Genomic DNA, 18,833 nt, shown 5'->3' with positions numbered 1-18,833 from the left:
GTTTATTTCCGCATTGAAAAACTCGATACAAACATTTATAAATACACAAATACTTTATTGAATCCTGCTCACAAATCTTACGTAAAATATACTTCATTATTATTATCTTTTGTTTTGAATTCACTCTTGGCCAAACAACCACAAAGTCATAGTATTTTTGAAATAATTTGACATAAAGTCTTAATATTTTTGAAATACTCCTTCAAGAATGACGCCTATTGATTGAAAGACAAAACGTCCTCAATTTTGTCATCTTTATCGATGAATTATAGGGAATTCAAATCATGGTTGTTTGGCCACAACTGTTTAGAACACGCTGTATCTATCATTTTTCAGAGTATTTACATTATTAATTTGAAAATTCTAAATAGTAGAATTATATATGAAAGGTAAGAAGCTCGTGTACAACGTTGAGATTCTCCAATCTTATTCTATCCTCAATTTTCCTATATTATCCATTATTATCAATCACAAATGAACCCATATGTCCATCGCAGTCAATGATCATCATCGTCTGCTATCCAAGTACTGCCATCCACCATTTCTGTTCATTTATTTCTATTGTAGTCATAACCACTGTTATCAATAGTTACTCCCATCAAATGTGTTGAATTTCACACTTTTCTGGGCTTGTTATTCTCCCCGTCTTCGTAAGTTAGCACTCCAACGAGCTCAATTGTGTTTCGTTTTAACTTCATCATCTTATGTTTGGCTTTTCTTTGCCTTCTATAAATGTGAAATAAAGTTAGAGTAGCTAATTTGACCACCAAAGTATCAGGTTTTTACATCTGTGCAAACAGTATATAAATATCATAAGCGTATGTCAATTTCATTAAAAAATGTAATCTCAAACATAATAAACGACATGAGTACATTCATTCAGTTAAAAAAAAATCTAACTGAAAGGTGATGATGTGACCATGTTTGTACTACACTAACCTCGAATAGCAGTAAAACCCAATGGCCAGAACAAGGAAAAATACCAGAGCACCAATACCAATTCCAATCCATTTCCAGAATTCTAAAAGAAAAAGTCAGTTTATAGCTTCGTGCGCGTCAATAGACCACAGTGGTACAACCACAATTCCCATCTCCGAAAATATATTTACATTACATACGACTCCAAAAATTAGTTGCAAATCCAACTTAGATAATAGCTGGAGAACAAATACAAGATTTCTTCCAAAGTTGTCCCACCTGGTGAAATAGTTTCTTTATCCTTATTCAATGCTTCTTTGTTTTTGTGCGGATTCTTCGTTGTCGAGATCCTCTTCTTCTCATCAGTCATTTTGCCATCAGTCGTCTTGCTACCTCCACCAATCTTCTCTTCAGAGGAAGCAGTAGTTTTTTTCTCAATTTGTTTGGTAGTAGTAGTTTTTTTCTCAATTTGTTTGGTAGTAGTAGTTTTTTTCTCAATCTGTTTGGTAGTAGTAGTTTTTTTCTCAATTTGTTTGGTACTAATAATCTTTGTAGGCTCCAGTTTCTTCGTCGTGTCAACATCACTGGTTGCACTCTTTGTCGAGATTTCCTGCAATGTGGTTGTTCGAACTGCAACCGTAGTAGACTCTTCTGTCGACATTCCCTGCACTGGTTTACAAGACTGAGACGTCGCGTTCCAACCATAGCTAGTTTTGCATCTGCACTTCTCGTTTTTACAAACGGTGTGTTCTTTAATACAATGGCCATCGCGCAAACAGCCTTGCGTCGGAATGCATTGGCTCTGGAAGAGTTCGTAGTAGGGTTTACATACACATCTGCCTTCCTGGCACAACGAATTTGGATCTAAAACGAAGAGAGGGTACATATTAGGGTGGAGATCGAGTTTGAAACGAAAAGCAGAATGAATTGAACCCACAAAACTAGAAGTCAACATTACAAAACAATAATTCTCACAACAACAATATTAGTGGATGTTATTCGAGTTTCCCGATATTTTGAGAATGTGTGCAATGAACAAGCTATATTGTGGTCAGTAGGAACATCATATCAAGCCAGGGTTTGCCTTTATATCATTGGAGAAACACAACAGGATTCGCAAACATACTATTCGCATATGCCTAAAGTTTAAATTTTACTTAAATTAAACATCATTCTTTTACCCTTAAACTTGCATGGAGCTTGCTACTTTAATTTTTCAACTCTATTTCAAAAAATCGCCTCTCTATTCTATCCGAATTGCAGACAGCTTTGTTTTAAACGCGTTTGCATTAGATATTGACTAAGCTATAGCTACCTGAGCATTTTGGACTGCAGAATTTTGTTTCAGAAGGTTTATTCTGTTCCGCGCACGCTCCAGTAACCATCAAGCCACTTGAGGTCTCACACCAGACAGCTCTTGTTTCATTCCCTTGCCAGGCACCAGTTCTCCACTGTGCGCCAACACAAGCCGTTGCCGTGGCAACAGGCTGACATGCCCGTGTTTGGACGAGGTCGGAGGAACACGCTTTACCACCGGCGTCTGCCGATAAGATGACTACACGAGTTCTTGTCTGGTGAGCTGTAGTTGAAGTAAAAAAACAGAATGCACATCTAAACGCCTGTTCACAAACTCTAACATGCTTTGAAACCCAGAACAACCCATTTCAATTAGCTTTATATATTATTTCCAGAGTAAATAAAGTATCGCTATAACTTAGCGAGATTTCGGCTAATTTATATACAAAATTGCGAACTTCCTATTCATCTACTAAGTGGTCCCCGATTCTCAATTTACCTCCTGTTAAATTCCCAAAACAGCTTTTTCCACACTTGCTCCAGTCACTCCATTGTGACATAAAGCAGTCACCGGGACAAACCACATCACAGATACGTGTTGACGTCAACGATAGTTGCGAGCCGTTGTTTATGGTGTCACGGAGTACCTGAAGTTTCGTTGTATCATCCGACGACCTTGGTGAAAAAATACAGTGGATTAAAAAAACATTACAAAGACATTCTTAAAAATACATAGCAGAGATCCCTGATAACTTCAATGTGATGTACACTTTCATAGATAGATGCTCCTAGAAAACCGAAGGACATTGCAGTGTATCGCATTCCTCAAAATTTCGACATCAAATTTGGTTTAGAGCGACTTTCTAAAAATTCTGGATGTTTCGTCTTGAAGGCTTTCGTCAGATAAAATGACGAAGGCCATTCATTGTACGTTCTTATAAATTTTTGGCAAATGCAAACTTGTTGACTTTTTAGAGTCTTCCAAATGATCTGACAGATGGTAAGATAACAGATGGTGTCCTGGTGGCACACCGTAAAAGGGCTAATAGGTGTGGCTATTTTAATAGTTATTACTGAAATATTACTTCAAAATAGCACTTACGTTTTAAACTCATGGAAACAAAAATGTAGGGCAACAATTTCACCGTCATTCCTACGACAGGTCGTTTCTCTGGTCTGACTACCCTGTCCACAACCCTGACCATCAACATAACACTTGGACCACATCCCAAGGGACAGGCTGTATGTGTAACAGGGGGCCACGTTACACGGCCGGGACTGTGTCATGTTCGGGCACTTTCTCCCACCATTCTGTTCAACCAGCAAAACGTTTCTTGATCGTTGCATTTTAGCATCGAGGGCGCAAAAATTTGTACAGCGTAACCATTCTCCCCAGGCTCCCATGACGCAATCAACGGGGCACGGTATTGAGCATCGACGTGAACGAGGCGTCGTGTCGAAGTACGGGCAATTTTTCTTGTCAATTATTGTTCCGTTTTCACCCTCGCATTTCACCGATCTGTACTGAATACCTGGTTTAGAAGGTAGAATAAAAACATTCAACAGGAGACAAAACTCGGTCAAAAATAACTTTGTCGAAGTTGTGAGAAGACCCACACCTCTTATCCCCCTGGGGCAGGTTGTTCAAAGCTAGGTTATCGCTAAACCTGAACAACTTGCCCCTGTTTACCAATGTAAGGCTTAAAATCATGAGCGCTTACCTTTTCCACAATTAACTCCACGTTTTTCATTCAATATGCACGTCGACCAATCACTGGTAACAATGCTTCCTCCCCCCGGGCAACTGCAATTCTTAGACTCAGCTTCATGATCTCCACATTTCTTCGGGTTAGCGCGATCCCCTTGCCTCAACCTCGTTCGCCATCTCTGGGCGAAACATCTATCCATGCCTTGTACACAATCACTCCAATCACCCCAGTCACCCATAACGCATTCGCCTGGAGTGAGAGAAATTGAAAAGTTGTTGCGAGGTTTCGTTTATCACAAAAGCAGAAAACAGTGAACATGGATTGAATTTCGTTATAGATGGTACTGTTATTGATAAGCAGAAAAAAAAGAAATGTTATTGATAAGCAGAAAAAAAAGAAATCAAACCAAAATGACACACAAAAACGATTTTGAAACGCTCGAAAACGACGCTTGTGTGCGCATACAAACGCAGAAACAAAAGTTTGCAAACAAACTGTACTGTTAAAGTTTATTCACAAGCTTCGAACAAGGTTTGTTGCAGGTCTGATTCTTCTGACATGTCTGATGCGGCTATGATGTAACAACGTTGCCACAAGCGTGTCAAGATAAGATTGTAGCGATATATTGTTAGTTCATGTTTGTAGCAAAATTATTAGAACAGCCTTGTAAAACAAGTCTTTTGCTTCAACAAGTTTGTTACAACTTGTTTACAAGTTGTCCCATACTTGTCAGCCCGGAAGATTGGGTGAAGCATGCAGTCCGAACACAACTTGCTGACAGCTTGTTTGAAGACTTATTACAAGATGTGATATATTTACGCGTGTAGCCTTATATGGCTGAAAAGTGAATTACCTGGACATGCGAGGGTGCAATTTTCGGTCTGGGCTGGCTTCGGCGCCTGCTTCTTGCAAATCCACTCGCGAGCCGGATCTGGTTGACAGACAATTTGTCGGCTACGGGTACCATTACCACAAGAACTACCATTCCTCGCAAGTTTGCAAGTACTCCAAATGCCAACCGACCACGTAAACGAAGTGCATTCCAGTTCACGACATAGCTGTTTGTCTATAAGCGATGGACACGCTCTTCCAAGCCCCAAAGGCTGTTTCAGTACGGTTCTTTGGCGCGTTCGAAGGGTGTCTCCACAGGTATTCGAACACGCCCGATCCCATTTACCCCAGGAGGCAACCACACAGTCTTGAGCGCACTGTACGAAGCAGTCCTCCTGAGAGTTCGGCTTCTTTGATTGGTCGCAAAATGATTCGGCGACAATGCTACGATCTGATTGGTCAAGACACAAGACGCGTCGCTCCCTAATGGCTCGTCCACAGTTCGCCACAGTGTCTTTCGGAATACAACTGGTAAACGGTGCGGTATACCATTTGTAGCTACAGAAATATGTAGTGTGAAAATTAAAATTTTCGATCTACGAATAGCTTTGAGTGCACTCCTAAACTTTTCTTACTAGAGTGTAAAAAGTAAAAAGCATACCTGCACTTAACCAATCTTTTCTATAATGAAAAGGCTAAATCTAATCACTAATAATCTCTAAAAGGCAAATTAAACTAACTTCATGAAAACTAGTTAACCTTGCATCACGTCTAACTGTTTTTCCATAAAGTAAGGAACATCTCTTATTGATCAGACAGAATGTAACTAATAAAGGAAGTTCAAATATAAACTGACTTCATTTTTACTGGATAACTCCTATCTGTTCTAAATTCTTCTTTCTACAGTACATGTCCAGCGTGGATCATCATGCAAGAGGAATCTTGATTGAACCACCTTATATATTTATACTTGATAGCTTTCTCGGTTCAAAACTTTCCTCCCACAAGTTTAAATCACACTTGAAAAGCACTGAATGTTTGTAAATGTAATAAGAAGCATTTGAACGTTGTCTCGCCATGAATGTTCTAACGGATAGGCAGACATGCAAAGATATATTATAAATTTCCTGGCAACACCACCTGTTCCCTGCCGACACATTTTCATCGTACCTTTTGCACGGCATTTTAGGACAATCCTTAGTTTCCGTGAAATCCAAAGCAGTGAGTTTTGGGCACGTAGCACCAAAGCCACCACGGGCAGGGCTGAGGTTTACAACTTGACGTGTCCTCCTTCGGGTCAGAGCGCTCTGAGTACATCTGTTCGGGCATGAAGACCAGTCTGACCAGCTTGTTCTTACGCAGTGGTTGTCACATGGTTTCCAGCATTCCTTTAAAGTCCTAAAAAGAGAGACGATTTAGTTGTTCCGACCACAAATTTCTATCTAGACAATATTTTCAAGACCACAGCTAGGAACTGACCACAGCTAGGATTCAAGACCAAACAAGAGGAACTTAAAATAAGGAAATATTACGACATAAACCTGGCTTTAAACCTTTCATGAACTAAAAAACTTTCATGGCCGGAATTTCAAGGCAAAACATTTAAATCACGGAGTCCAAATACATTCATGCAATCTTTCAATAGTTTCTTCACTGAACGAAAGGAAAATATCCACTTACTTTGGAGGCATATTCATACTCGACTCCAAGCAATGCGATGTTTCCGCGAGCTTTCCGTCAGATCGCAGACACGATACGTTTCTTGTCTGGTAACCCGCGCCGCAGGTAGGCGGGGTTAATTTCGACTGGGGTAGAAGCATGCATTTCTTCCAGGGGGTCACACTCCAAGTGTATTTGTAACAAGGCTGTTTAGTCCAACATGGTCGGATTTTTACTTCAACGCTATTGGAAGTCGTATTTGGACAAGCGAGCCCGTTATTTTCAGAGTATTGGAGAACGTATCTTCTGCTGGTCTGAGTACCTTGAGGATAAATTAAAAATATCTAAATTTGTGTGTCAACAAACAGTTTAGCAATGATCAAATGGTTTACCATCCGTCCAAACCAGGACAAACGCGTTTAATGTTTAATTCACGTCTCAGAAATGAACTTTAAAAAAGAGAACAGTTTCACTTTACACTTTACACTTTACAAGAGCGTGACATTCAAATACTCAAATACTGTTTGTTATTCAAGTCGACTCGGCTTCTGATAGAGCGACTACGGGACTAAAAACGCCCAGGTTTTTCCCTGTTGATGAAAACAGAATAGAACCATGTTGTGCTGCATCCCAGGAACATAGTTGGCAACAACTTGTTCAGCTTCAACACGTTAGGTGCTGCACAACATTGTTGTATTTGAACCGGATACAGCTTGCGCGATTTTACTTATGTAGTCCTAATATTTTAATAATTGTTCGCCAAAAAGCATTAATCATAAACTGCCAACACACCTTGCATTCCGCATGTAGAATTACATTCCGTCCAATCTTGCCATTTACTGAGTACACAATTTTTCGGACACCGGACATCACAAGTCTTAAGTGCAGCTGGTTTGGACATCTTAGCACAGAGTGTTTCATTGGTGAAGTTTTTCATGTCATTCCCACAGAGCACTTCGCGCTTTTGTACCCCCGTGTCAGTTCCGCAGGTACCGTTCACACGGGCTTCACATGAACTCCACGTGGTCGTCTTCCACATGCAGATCGATTCGGGTTCGCATACCTTACCGACATTGCAACGTTGCGTCTCCATCAGCTTATCCTCGGACGGGCACGCGAGCCGTGTCGAGCTGGGATAGGCCAGGATGCTGCGTTTTCTAGACTGCACACCCCCCTGTGCGCCGCACGGTTTCGAACACGCCCCCCAGGAACCCCAGTCGCCTAAAGCGCAATCTTCGGGACAGGGTGTGGTACAGTTCCTAGTTCGAACAGGTTTACGAACATGTTCACAAAAGCGATCAGCCTTCCAAGTACCATCTGCTCCTTTACAGAAGACAAGTCGGTGCTGTTGAGCCTTGCCACACATTTTTGTACTAAGACAAGGACTCCAATTTTTGGAAACCCACGACGCGCAGGGCGTCACTTCACAGGGTAACATTTGCGCAAGACTCGGGCATTCGAGCCCGCCGTCTCGGGATGTCTGCAGAACAGTCCGTACCCGCATCTTTACTCCGAATCCCCCGCAGGAAATCGAACAGGGTTGCCACGGATTCCAACTGCTGACCAAACAGTCACGCGGACACGGGGTCCGACATGGCTGCCTAGCGGCAGGTTTGGCGACGACATCACAGAGATGGTCCGCGACAGGTCGAACATCACTAGCTTTTACTGCTGGGTCCGATTTGATGCAAAACACGACCCGTTCTTGATAGCTGTTTCTGCATCGAGGCTCACCGTACCCAAGGTTTCCACAAGCCCCCCATTCAGACACGTGCCACTTGTAACTTTGACACTTTATACTACACTTGCGTTTCTCCACCAAATCTCCACATGCCTTTCCACCATTTTGGGGCGGGAACAATATTCCCCGCGTTCGAGATTCTTCCGATCGGCTACAGTCGTCTGGGCAACCGCTCCACTCACCCCACGCTGCCACGTGACAATCACATGGCAATTCGCACACCTTGCTCCGATCAGGACGTTGCGTGATTCGGCCGTCTTTATCTTTCGAATTCAAACAATTGCGCACTTTATGCTCAACTCCTTTCGTGTCGACGCACTTCACCTTCCGAGTTGCCTTGCCGATTTTTATAACCGATCCGCACACGTTACTTCCGCTTGGCGCGACATCTGATTGGTTGACGCCGAGCTTGAAAACCCGTTCCGTTGCAAAAGCGCGACAATTTCCCCAGTCCGTAACCATCCACATGTAAAACTCGTTGGAATTTCCCGCGCACTGGGAGCAAGGGCTTTTTTCAAGTAGCGGTGGGCACGTGACCGCATCGTTATCACGCCAAAGAATATTACGCGTTCGGTAACGGAACTTTCGTGAGCACGCGACATCACATCCGTCCCAGGACGACCACACGCTCACGACGCAACGTCCGGGACATTTGTCGCATTTGATAAACGACGAAGGCTTGACCGAGACGCCTTCGCAGTAATAATCTGGGATCTGCTGACCGCTAAGCGCCTTCACACACTGGACCGTCCTGGAGCGTACACAAGTACCAGAGACCGTATCATTCACAAGACATTTGTCAGGCAATGAAATTGACCATTGCACTTGGGTCCCACGACTTGAAACAACGAATATCGACAGCAAAACAACCGTGACAAACGCCGAAGCCATTTAGATCAGAAACAAGTCAAGTATAATTATCCACACAGTATCCTTTTTTTTATAACACTCCGATTTCTGTCAACAAGGCACAAATTCCTTTCGAAGAATTTTATATGCAATATCTCCTTCTGTTCGACGACTTGTCGTTTTTTGAGCCGCAATCTATCCAATTTTCGTACCGATGATGTACAGAAAAAAGGCGACAGATTTCAACACGGGCGAAGCAACAGAATCGCTGAAAATATATCCCAAATGCCACCGAAAATTCCGCACGATATTAATCCAATGAGAAACAGACGTGTAGGGGCCTTTTCTGCAATCCTCGCTCGACAAAAACACTGGATGAAGAATTGATACCAGACAAAAGTGTTTATTTACTTAACAGGAGTCTTTTGTTCTCGTCTAGTTAAAAGACAGCAGCCAAATTAGCTGGCGTTTCCTTGTAAAGCCTGAACTTCTTTAACAGAAAAAGGAAACCTTCGGCTGACGAATTAAACGTCGTTGTTCGAAGGCTTTCTTGAAAATACTGTTTTGATAAAGAAGCCAAATAGCGTTGTCGCCGTGTAACTTTCAGTCCAGAGCCTTAGAATTCCTGTTAAAGCAACGCAGATCAAGTCGTCTTGAAGCCAGCGACGAGAAAATGATTCTAAATAATTTGAAAGAAATTTTAATTGATGAAAGAATTTGAAATTAACCCTGTCACCTTCTCTGGCAATTGGTTTTTATTACGCGATATCACACTGACAAGCGAAAAGTAAGGCCATAAGTTATTGCTCAATCAAATCTCCCTGCAGGCCACAAGCAGACCATCGTTCTGACTTATTTGAATGATTTTATAATCGCATGTAATAAATAGGCCGAAGGTTTAAAGCTGCACTCTGTAATCCGTAGAATTAGCTTGAAAAAACACCGCTATTCGTTAAATTTCGAGCATTTTTCACTTACTTACTCTCCTACTTTCGAATTGTAGGTTTGGATTGTATGTTTACTAATTTCATGGAAACAAACACCGCAAATGTGATTTTATTTCATTTCCTGATCCCGTCCTGTGAGAAACTGCCCGAAGTAATTTCAGTTATTTCAGAAATCCCCTTAAAGGTCAAATGAAAATTTCAACAACGTCGGCTGTTTCTGAAGAGTAAAATCCATCCAAAGTGCACATTTGACATCACCATGCAGTTATCGTTAATGCAAATGTGCAGTCGATTGATATACTTGTGATAATTGGGCCGCAAATGCATTGGGATAACGATTTTACAATTCAGCAAATACAGTTTCAAGGCGTGAATCAGGCAATCCGATTAACATGCATCCATACGTCAGCTGGGGGTTATTAAAGATCTATAGACCTACTGGATGCTATGAACGCTAACTCACTTTCCTGCCCGTTCGCATCAGATTGGAATTTGTACGTCTAGGCATGCCTGTAGTGATGTAATTTCTGTGCCGAGGTTGTCATGAAAGAAGAGGAAGTTACACGTTTTACGTCGGTCGTTGGCTAAGTTAAAACGGCTTGAACAAAAATTAGAGAAAGGTAATATCAAGCATCAAAGCATTTGTTAAGTTAAAACGGCTAAGTTAAAACGGCTCGAACAGAAATGAGAGAAAGGTAATATCAAGCATCAAAGCATTTGTTAAGTTAAAACGGCTAAGTTAAAACGGCTCGAACAGAAATGAGAGAAAGGTAATATCAAGCATCAAAGCATTTGTTAAGTTAAAACGGCTAAGTTAAAACGGCTCGAACAGAAATGACAGAAAGGTAATATCAAGCATCAAAGCATTTGTTAAGTTAATTGATATATTTACCGTATTACATGAAATTATCGGCTTGATTATTAGTGTTATATGAACTTGTATACATCCCCTCTTGGTGATATATGAAGTTGTATACACCCCTTCAGATCTGTTTGCAAGCTAGCAAACAGGTCTGGAGAGACGGCTTAGTATGAAATAAAAATTGGTCAGAAGCTATTAATCTGCAGTTAGTTACGAATCTGCTCCTGTAGAAAAACGTCTCATCATTAAGATGAAAATAAGACACACAGTACCTCTCTATAGTAAAAGCAGTTTCGTAGAACCATGCAATAAAGTTTAAATAAAGTTAGTTTAAGATAATTTTAGATTTTGGCCTGTTGTAATTCACTGATATGATGCTAAATGCTCTCTTGAAAGAAAGAAATGTTAACGTTTTGAAGCATAAATACAGTTCCTCTAGACGAGGAACATTGGATGTATGATAATAACAGAGCTATCTAAAATACATTCTGACACACGAGATCAATAATCATCTGATCTGACGACTGCATATTATATTTAGTTTCGATGACAGACAACATACTTCGTTGTGGCGTAGTTGACTATATTTAGGCATGATGTCACCCTATCGCCACCTGCAAGCACTCACGTTCAGACATGGTACTTAAGTCGAAGGCATGCCTCAATATCATGTGCGTTGCATTTGAAGCCACGGTGCATGGCTAATGCTTAAATATAGCTTATATGTCATCCGTGAGATACATGTGTGTAGAATTTGTTTCGCAAGTTATCTCCTAATAGTTTGAAATCTACACGCTGTTTAGCAACACGTTTTTTGCACACGTACACATAAGGAACGGTTTAAATTCGTTCACATGTTTCCTTATCGCGAAACCAAGTGGATAGAACATAATTTTCATTTTGTGACATTCGACATCCCATTTGTCAACGTTTTGGTAAAATTGAAGTACTTGTATACGCAATGTCTACAACCTTGCCTTCTAAATATGGTCAGGGGGAAACGACTATTAATTTCAAATTATCAATATAGGTCTACGATTACAGGTAACCAATGGTGAATTGTTTTAGACCACACTTCCTTCCAATTCAATTGAATAATATTTCGTTCATAAACTCAAACCTTCGACATCTCAACCACATTTTGGACGGTAAAAACAATTAAAATTTAACAACCTTTTCAAACAAACGGTTTGAATTTAACCAGCTTCTCTCAGACTTTGAAAGATTAAACAATCCTTTAGTCGGCTAGACCGTAGTCGTAGACTGTACGCTTGATCGTATATAATTAACTGATCTTACTTGATGGTTTAATGAACTCCGAACCACATGTGTATGGAACTCTGATATCGAAGTTTAATATTCAATTCAATATATAACCACTGAATAACATTACAAAACGTAACGTCTTGTTGCCTGTATATTTGTACTGTTATGGCAGGATGTTATTGCACTATGCGAGCGCCAATATCGGACCGAATTCTTTCCCCCTCCCCAAATATTAACACACGTGCTGGGTTAGAATCGTCGCGGGCACTTAAGTACCTCATTAGACATTACGCCACTCGGAATGGGATCGAACTGTTTACTCTTATGGAACGACATTCCAGCGAAGCTTAACGAAAATAACGGAATTCTTTGCCAAATAAAAGACAAGGACTTTTATACGAATACGGCTGTAATTACGCGCCTAATGATTCATTTACACGTTGGAATTTTCAAGCATTGCCAAGGTTTTAGCTACAGGTGCACGAGCCTTGCAACCGAACCGTGAGATTTCTTCCTTATATGGTAAAAGCATCGAAAGTTCGATCAAGCGAGCATCGCAAAACATTGTGATTGCAACAATTAATGGCATGTGTTGCGACTAAAGCGTGCTAAATTCAGATCCCAGAAGTTTCCCAAAATAAAACAAACGTTTACATAAGCTCTCTATAACTGCAAAAGGCAAAATTCATTTTGAATTTTTAAAACAAATCTAAGGTTTCTGAAGGCGGGAAAAATTTGTGCAACATTTTCAAACAAAAAAGTAACTATATTGCGACTATTGAGTGCCAAAAACTTATTTGAAATCACCCGTTGCAGTATAGTTAAGCTAAAGGTCACTAATGTTCAGAGAGAACCCAACATGTGCAAGTTAATTGGCACCCGTATCTTAATATGCGATCTTTCAAATTATCTGCAAATGATTATGACATACTAATAGTAAATGTATAATAATATTACTGCCGTAATTTCCTGTACAAAGAAGGCACGACCTTCTTTTGCCAGATTACAGAATTGCGGAAAGCTATCGACTTTGTTCCTTAAGGAACTGCCCTTCCGTACCACCTGGCCTTTAAGCACACGCGTTCCGATTGTTCAAGAATCAATAACAAGAAATTAAAACTCATATTATATCATACCGCTGTCTCATGCATGCATATATCATTCAAAGTGGTCTGAGTTTCAGCATCCAGTGTTGCTACTGATGCAAGCGGCAAGCCCGACCTCTCAAAGCCTTATACATTCTATTGCTTTATGCTCCCGGTTTGACTTTTAACCTTTCTCATCGCTACTTGGTCACTTGCACTACTGCTAGTTGAGCGTTGCCACAAACAATAACCAATATGATGAGCCTATAATAGTCGATAACTGCATTACTTCCGCCATTTTCTTTATCCACTTTATAGCAAATATCTTGCAACTCTCAGCTGCATTACGCGCCTCTACAAAATATCCAGGAACTTGGTAGCCTACAGCTTGTGTGCATGGCAACATACTTAATGGGTCGAGGAAACAGTGCTATCCATTCTAGAACGTGCATGTTAAGCTTTTTTACAGCCTTTCCCCACAGAGCAATGCTCGACAAGGTTTACATAACCCCACCAGGTCAGGATGTAATCTAAAAACTTTCAGATTTATCTCTGCATGATTCATATAATACCACATTTCGCAAATTTCTAAGAGTCATTTCGATGACAGAGTTTTGGTGTGTCGACAAATTGCAACAGCATATAATTCCTACTCTTGAATCCAGTTTACCCAAAGCCGGTATGTACAACAGAAAGGAATTCTTACTTTATACTCAAACGAGTTGTGTTCGCACGAAGCTTAGCAAGACGAAATACGAAACCGTATCGCTAACCGTAAAATCTTGAAAACAGATTGCTTACCGGGACAATTTAAAACCATTAGCCATGGAACTGATGGAAGTTCGGTAGGAGATTGCTTCGACAGCAAAACTTGTTTGCGAGAAATTGATTGACTCGGATGAAAAATCTGGTTGATTTTGCTGGCACCGTTATGATTTTTAGTAACCGCCTTACAGACAAGCATCGCAAAAAACTTGCAATATATCTTTAGGTAAAACAGCACATTATTGCCCAACCATTGCAGATCCACAATTACGCAGTTTTTCTGCATGTAATGTAGTGAAATTACACTCTAAAGTACAGTAATATTCCTTCTGTACCGCGTTTTTTCCCCAAATTGCTGGTTTAAAGTGCTTACGGCTTAACGTCAACACTCTGAAACCGAACACTTTACGTTAAAAAAATTAGAAAATCATGTTTTAGCCCCTTAAAGAATATTTAATGTCAAAAATCAGCTTGGCTAATGGCGTATTTAAGTTTAGCACTGTTTAGCAGTGACGCGTATTTGACTGTACGAATTCGATTTATGAAAATTCATGCAGGTAAAATTTCATTATGATTTATGATTGTACAAAGTTTAACAGATTCCAAAGATAAATATTGCATCCTGTTTTGTTGACAGACATGCCATGTTTTCTGTGAAAACAAAAACAAAACGATAATATATGGCGTGATCATATACATAGGTATACAGACGTTTTTCTAGGATCTAACAGTCGAACCCAACACTGTTTTAACACAATTTGTCTATGAGAGAAAGAAATACACAGTGCAAACTAAACTATAATAACTTGAGAACCAGAATACACCGAGACAATCTATATCAGTTGTTTATATTCATTTGCCATAGTTTCCATCGATTAGAGCAGCAAATTAGGTGAAAGTGTCTATTGACCTATTTTGGATAAGTTCACGGATGTCACCAGACACTGAGCTGCGAATGGCATTTCATAGCTATTAATTTTTTACAACAGTTGAAAAAATCATTATCCGGATCATAAAATAATAACCGCGCTATCTGGTCTTCGTGGAACTGCTATAAATCACTTTCAAACTGTAGAATTTGGTCCCTTGAGAGGGAAAAGCATTTAATGTTCGCGGGATATTGGTTAAAACTAAAGAAATGTCTCAATTTTCCTCCAGAAGCATTGAATTTCTTCCTGGTCAGAAGATGATAGTCGGGGGATAACGTCGTTATATATAACACCGGTTTTTAGCGGTAAAAAGTTAAATGTAATAGTTAAATGTAATATTCAAAACCATTCACATTTGTGCTGGGTTTATAAATTAGCCTGGAACAATTATAATCCACTTCTACGATTACACACGTAATATGTTATGATATCAGCTTAAAACGGTAACCAACACAAACCAATTGTTATTTTAAAACACTATACACTCTATATTAAGTTAGATTAGATTCAAGATTCTTAATATCGCAAAACACGCGCGAAATGGCGGCGCAAATAAACTTTTAGCGGTAGGTATTTTTACAAATTCCGATTCCATGCAAGACCTGTTCTTTGTCAAAGCTAAATTTCATATCATTCGCCGACTTTATTTTTAAACATTGCTACATTTCATCTTTTCTACGCGCGTATCGTAAACAAAACCATGTGCTTTGAAAGATAAGTAACGATGCCCGCGCCATTTTGCCTGAAGTCAGACGGATGACGGAAATTACGCAAAACTATATATAAGGATTGCAAACAAGCGCCGACATTTTTGAACAATTCGAAAAATCACCTCTCTTAAAGTATGCCCGCCTTTTTTAATAGCTCTTCCATAACGAGTTTTCGTGAAACTATTAATTTTCCGTGAAGGTCCGGGAGAATACTGCTTCTAAAAGCCGCGATTTGATCTTTCTGTTCAGACACAGTCAGTGTGGTCATGAAAAGATCGCTTGAACGTTCCTCTCTGGTAATATATACGATTTCTTAATAAACTGTTTTCTTTCACAGAGATTTCTCAAATAGTTGATTAACGGCAGTCTCAATTTATATCGAAATTTGACATGTTCAGTGTTTACATGCAGTAATCTCAAGCAAAAATCTACCCAGCTTATTACCAAGCTGAGTGACATAAACACGCGATAAGAGACGATAACATAGGTGTACATTTCCACCCACTTGGGGCACGTAAGGTTACAGCGTTATATACACACAATTCAAAACATACTTGGCGAGATTATTGGCGCGATCTCGAAACAGTCATCAGCACGGTTATTCACACTTTCGAAAGAATGAGGGGATTGTCAAACATGCCATATATTCCCCGACAATGCATGATTGAGCGTTACATAATTGTAGAACACGGATCATGTTCGCTCTCTGAAGTATTTTTATTTGCCTTCATTTGATAAAACATCACTCTGTACAAACCTTGAGAAACACGCTCCTTAAAACAGTTCAAGGAATGAGGTATTTTAGCTCATAAAATAAAAAAACAGCAGAATCGCAAGTCGGGCGAAAATAGTGCGTTTAAATAACCATGCATGCACGCGTTCGATAAAACTAAAGCCAAAGTTCTTTATTCAAAATCGTCTTGGGAACATTTTGTTGTATTTATACTATAAATATGAGCTCCAATTTCGCTTAAATTTACAGGTTCCCGGCCGGTACGAATTTATTTGATGATTTACCTCTAAAGTTGTACGAATGTTTCAAAATGTTGTTGCCATGTTGGAGCACCAGGAGACGTACGGCCTAAAAGTCGCAAAATATGCAGCACAAATGTTGCCGCGACACGACATTGACCTTCTACCGAACTTCGACTGATTTTACGCTGATTTTACGCCATTCGAGCATAAAAATGTCCGAGATGGTGAAACGCTGTTAGAATTATTATAGGCTTGAAAATCAATTGAACGATCACGCGAACCCAAATATATTCAAATGAAATGCACAGCTCCGGTTCGGGATTTAAAATGACCTTCGGAAGTCATTGAGTTTCCCACTCAACCAACCACGGGGTTGCAACTCGTGTCGAGCTATTTACGAACAAGATTCTGCCCTGTTGGTATATAGGAAGTATGTGTGCCTTTGATCTTGCGTTATTTAATATATACCTTTCTTCATACTTTCTTCAAGTACCTTACAGCGCTGTAACTGACTTTGTGGTGCCTAATTGAAGCAATATTTATCATCGCTTCAGGAAATACTATGCATGCATGCAGAAATAGGCATTTATATATACATTTGGCGATTCGCGTCTACAGCATGTGACAAAGGTGTGATAGTGATCATGAATTGCAATTAAAATATTGTATATCGTGCCTTTTTGACCTTCTTAAAAATTCAATACCAGCTAGTACAAAACCTAAAATAGTCTATTCTAGAAGACTTGTATTATTTAAAAGGACGTCTCTTACATACCATGCAAGTTCTCATAGGTCTGTCTAATTTGGGTGAGAGTACACTTGTATATTGATGATTTGACTACAAAGTAAATATCATTAATGTGACAATGATGGTTTGGCAAAACACAGCATCCCAAATCTCCCAACAATATAAAAGTCAAAGGCCAAAGGGTGTGCTCGAATCTACCAATTCGTGTGTATATATAGTTTTGTCTCAATATATAGATGTGTTTTGATAATATTTAAGGCATGCGCGCTCGTACCCTAATGTTGCTACATAATATTCTTTTAAAGTTGAAATTTGGACTCGCGTGCGCCCAAACCGTGGTAAATTTGCCAGAATTTACGGCGCTCTGAACAGCTTTTTATTGTAGTTTAATGACACAAAGGTGGCCTAATAATAGCGTGCTTTATCTGTCTATGTGAGATGCAGTGTGAATTCGCCGGACATCGACAAAGATCACTATTTCAAAGTCTATAAGATGAAATGTCAACCAAAGCCAGTCACGCCGCATGGCAACACAACATATCATTATAAATGCATTAAATTATAGTATTTTGATTACTAAATGAAATCCTCTTTTGGTATTACGAACATGCGAGGACTGTAGTATAGATCTTTGACTTTTAGAAGGTCTTAAAGTAGACTAGGACTTCTCTAATATCTATCGACAGTAATCTACGGCGATGCATTTAAATCTGCAGTTTCTAACACGTTCACTTGTATAGCGTACAGCGTACACACAGTTGAATGCCTCCACTGTCAACAGGCTATCAACTCGGTATAGGCCGCGTGTTCGGGCGATAATATATAAATAAAACTCTTGAATCTTACCAGTTATATATAGTTCGAGTGTCCTTTCCCGTCCGATCCTATGAAAGCAGTTGCGATATCAGCATCTGGTCTTTTCCTGCGTGGTCTCAAAGGCGAATCGAGATTGGTGTTTGGTATGTTTCTTGCGAGAGTCTGGCGCATACTAAATTACATTTAGTCATTAGTCATATTTTAATGAGTGATCATCTAACATGCAGCGTTTCCGTTTAGCGCATCACTGTTATTTTAGGAAAAACTTCGCACACGAGTGCGGGCATATCGCGTGGACCGAGGGTGTTCTGTGTGGCGAAAATATATAAATAAGGCAATATATAAATGTCGTTTTGCCCAACGGTTCTACCCATAGCAACGTGGAGACATGTATAGCTAATCTATAACATATATTGAATTTTTTCTAATCAAAAGAGGCTTGGAAAATATCTTCTAAATATGAATACCTTCTACAATGAAATGACAGCATTGACAGTTATTTTCGATAAGGCATTTATTTAATCATAGATCGCAAATGGCTAGATTAAGAGCACTTGTTTCTTAGCCGTATTAAACTCGGCAGTCCAAAATCATGGTGCCACTATCCACTCTTACCATCCACTTTCACTATCCACTTATCCCTATGTATCCACTATTTATTTATATTTTCCATCAAATGTTCATCAACTTCCGGCCTAATTTCATCCCCTCGATACACTATCCACGC

At 39.8% G+C, this 18,833-nt stretch overlaps 1 protein-coding gene across 1 annotated transcript; it reads right to left on the bottom strand.

The window, feature by feature from the left end:
• Positions 1 to 12: 12 nt before the first annotated feature.
• Positions 13 to 18,292, bottom strand: LOC114523074 (thrombospondin type-1 domain-containing protein 7B-like). Its single transcript, XM_028543902.1, has 12 exons — positions 18,137 to 18,292; positions 7,206 to 9,682; positions 6,435 to 6,735; positions 5,925 to 6,152; positions 4,777 to 5,312; positions 3,936 to 4,172; positions 3,317 to 3,746; positions 2,714 to 2,889; positions 2,234 to 2,497; positions 1,198 to 1,782; positions 940 to 1,021; positions 13 to 726 (listed from the first exon to the last, which is right to left on the bottom strand). Exons 2-12 carry the CDS (start codon positions 9,043 to 9,045, stop codon positions 615 to 617), a joined length of 4,791 nt encoding a protein of 1,596 aa, XP_028399703.1. The 5' UTR covers positions 9,046 to 9,682; positions 18,137 to 18,292; the 3' UTR covers positions 13 to 614.
• Between the last annotated feature and the right edge of the window lie 541 nt (positions 18,293 to 18,833).

Source organism: Dendronephthya gigantea, unplaced genomic scaffold (genome assembly GCF_004324835.1).
Source record: "Dendronephthya gigantea isolate DGI-Jeju-01 unplaced genomic scaffold, DenGig_1.0 000026F, whole genome shotgun sequence".
Classification (NCBI taxonomy): domain Eukaryota; kingdom Metazoa; phylum Cnidaria; class Anthozoa; order Malacalcyonacea; family Nephtheidae; genus Dendronephthya; species Dendronephthya gigantea.
This window is presented reverse-complemented; position numbering and strand designations above follow the sequence as displayed.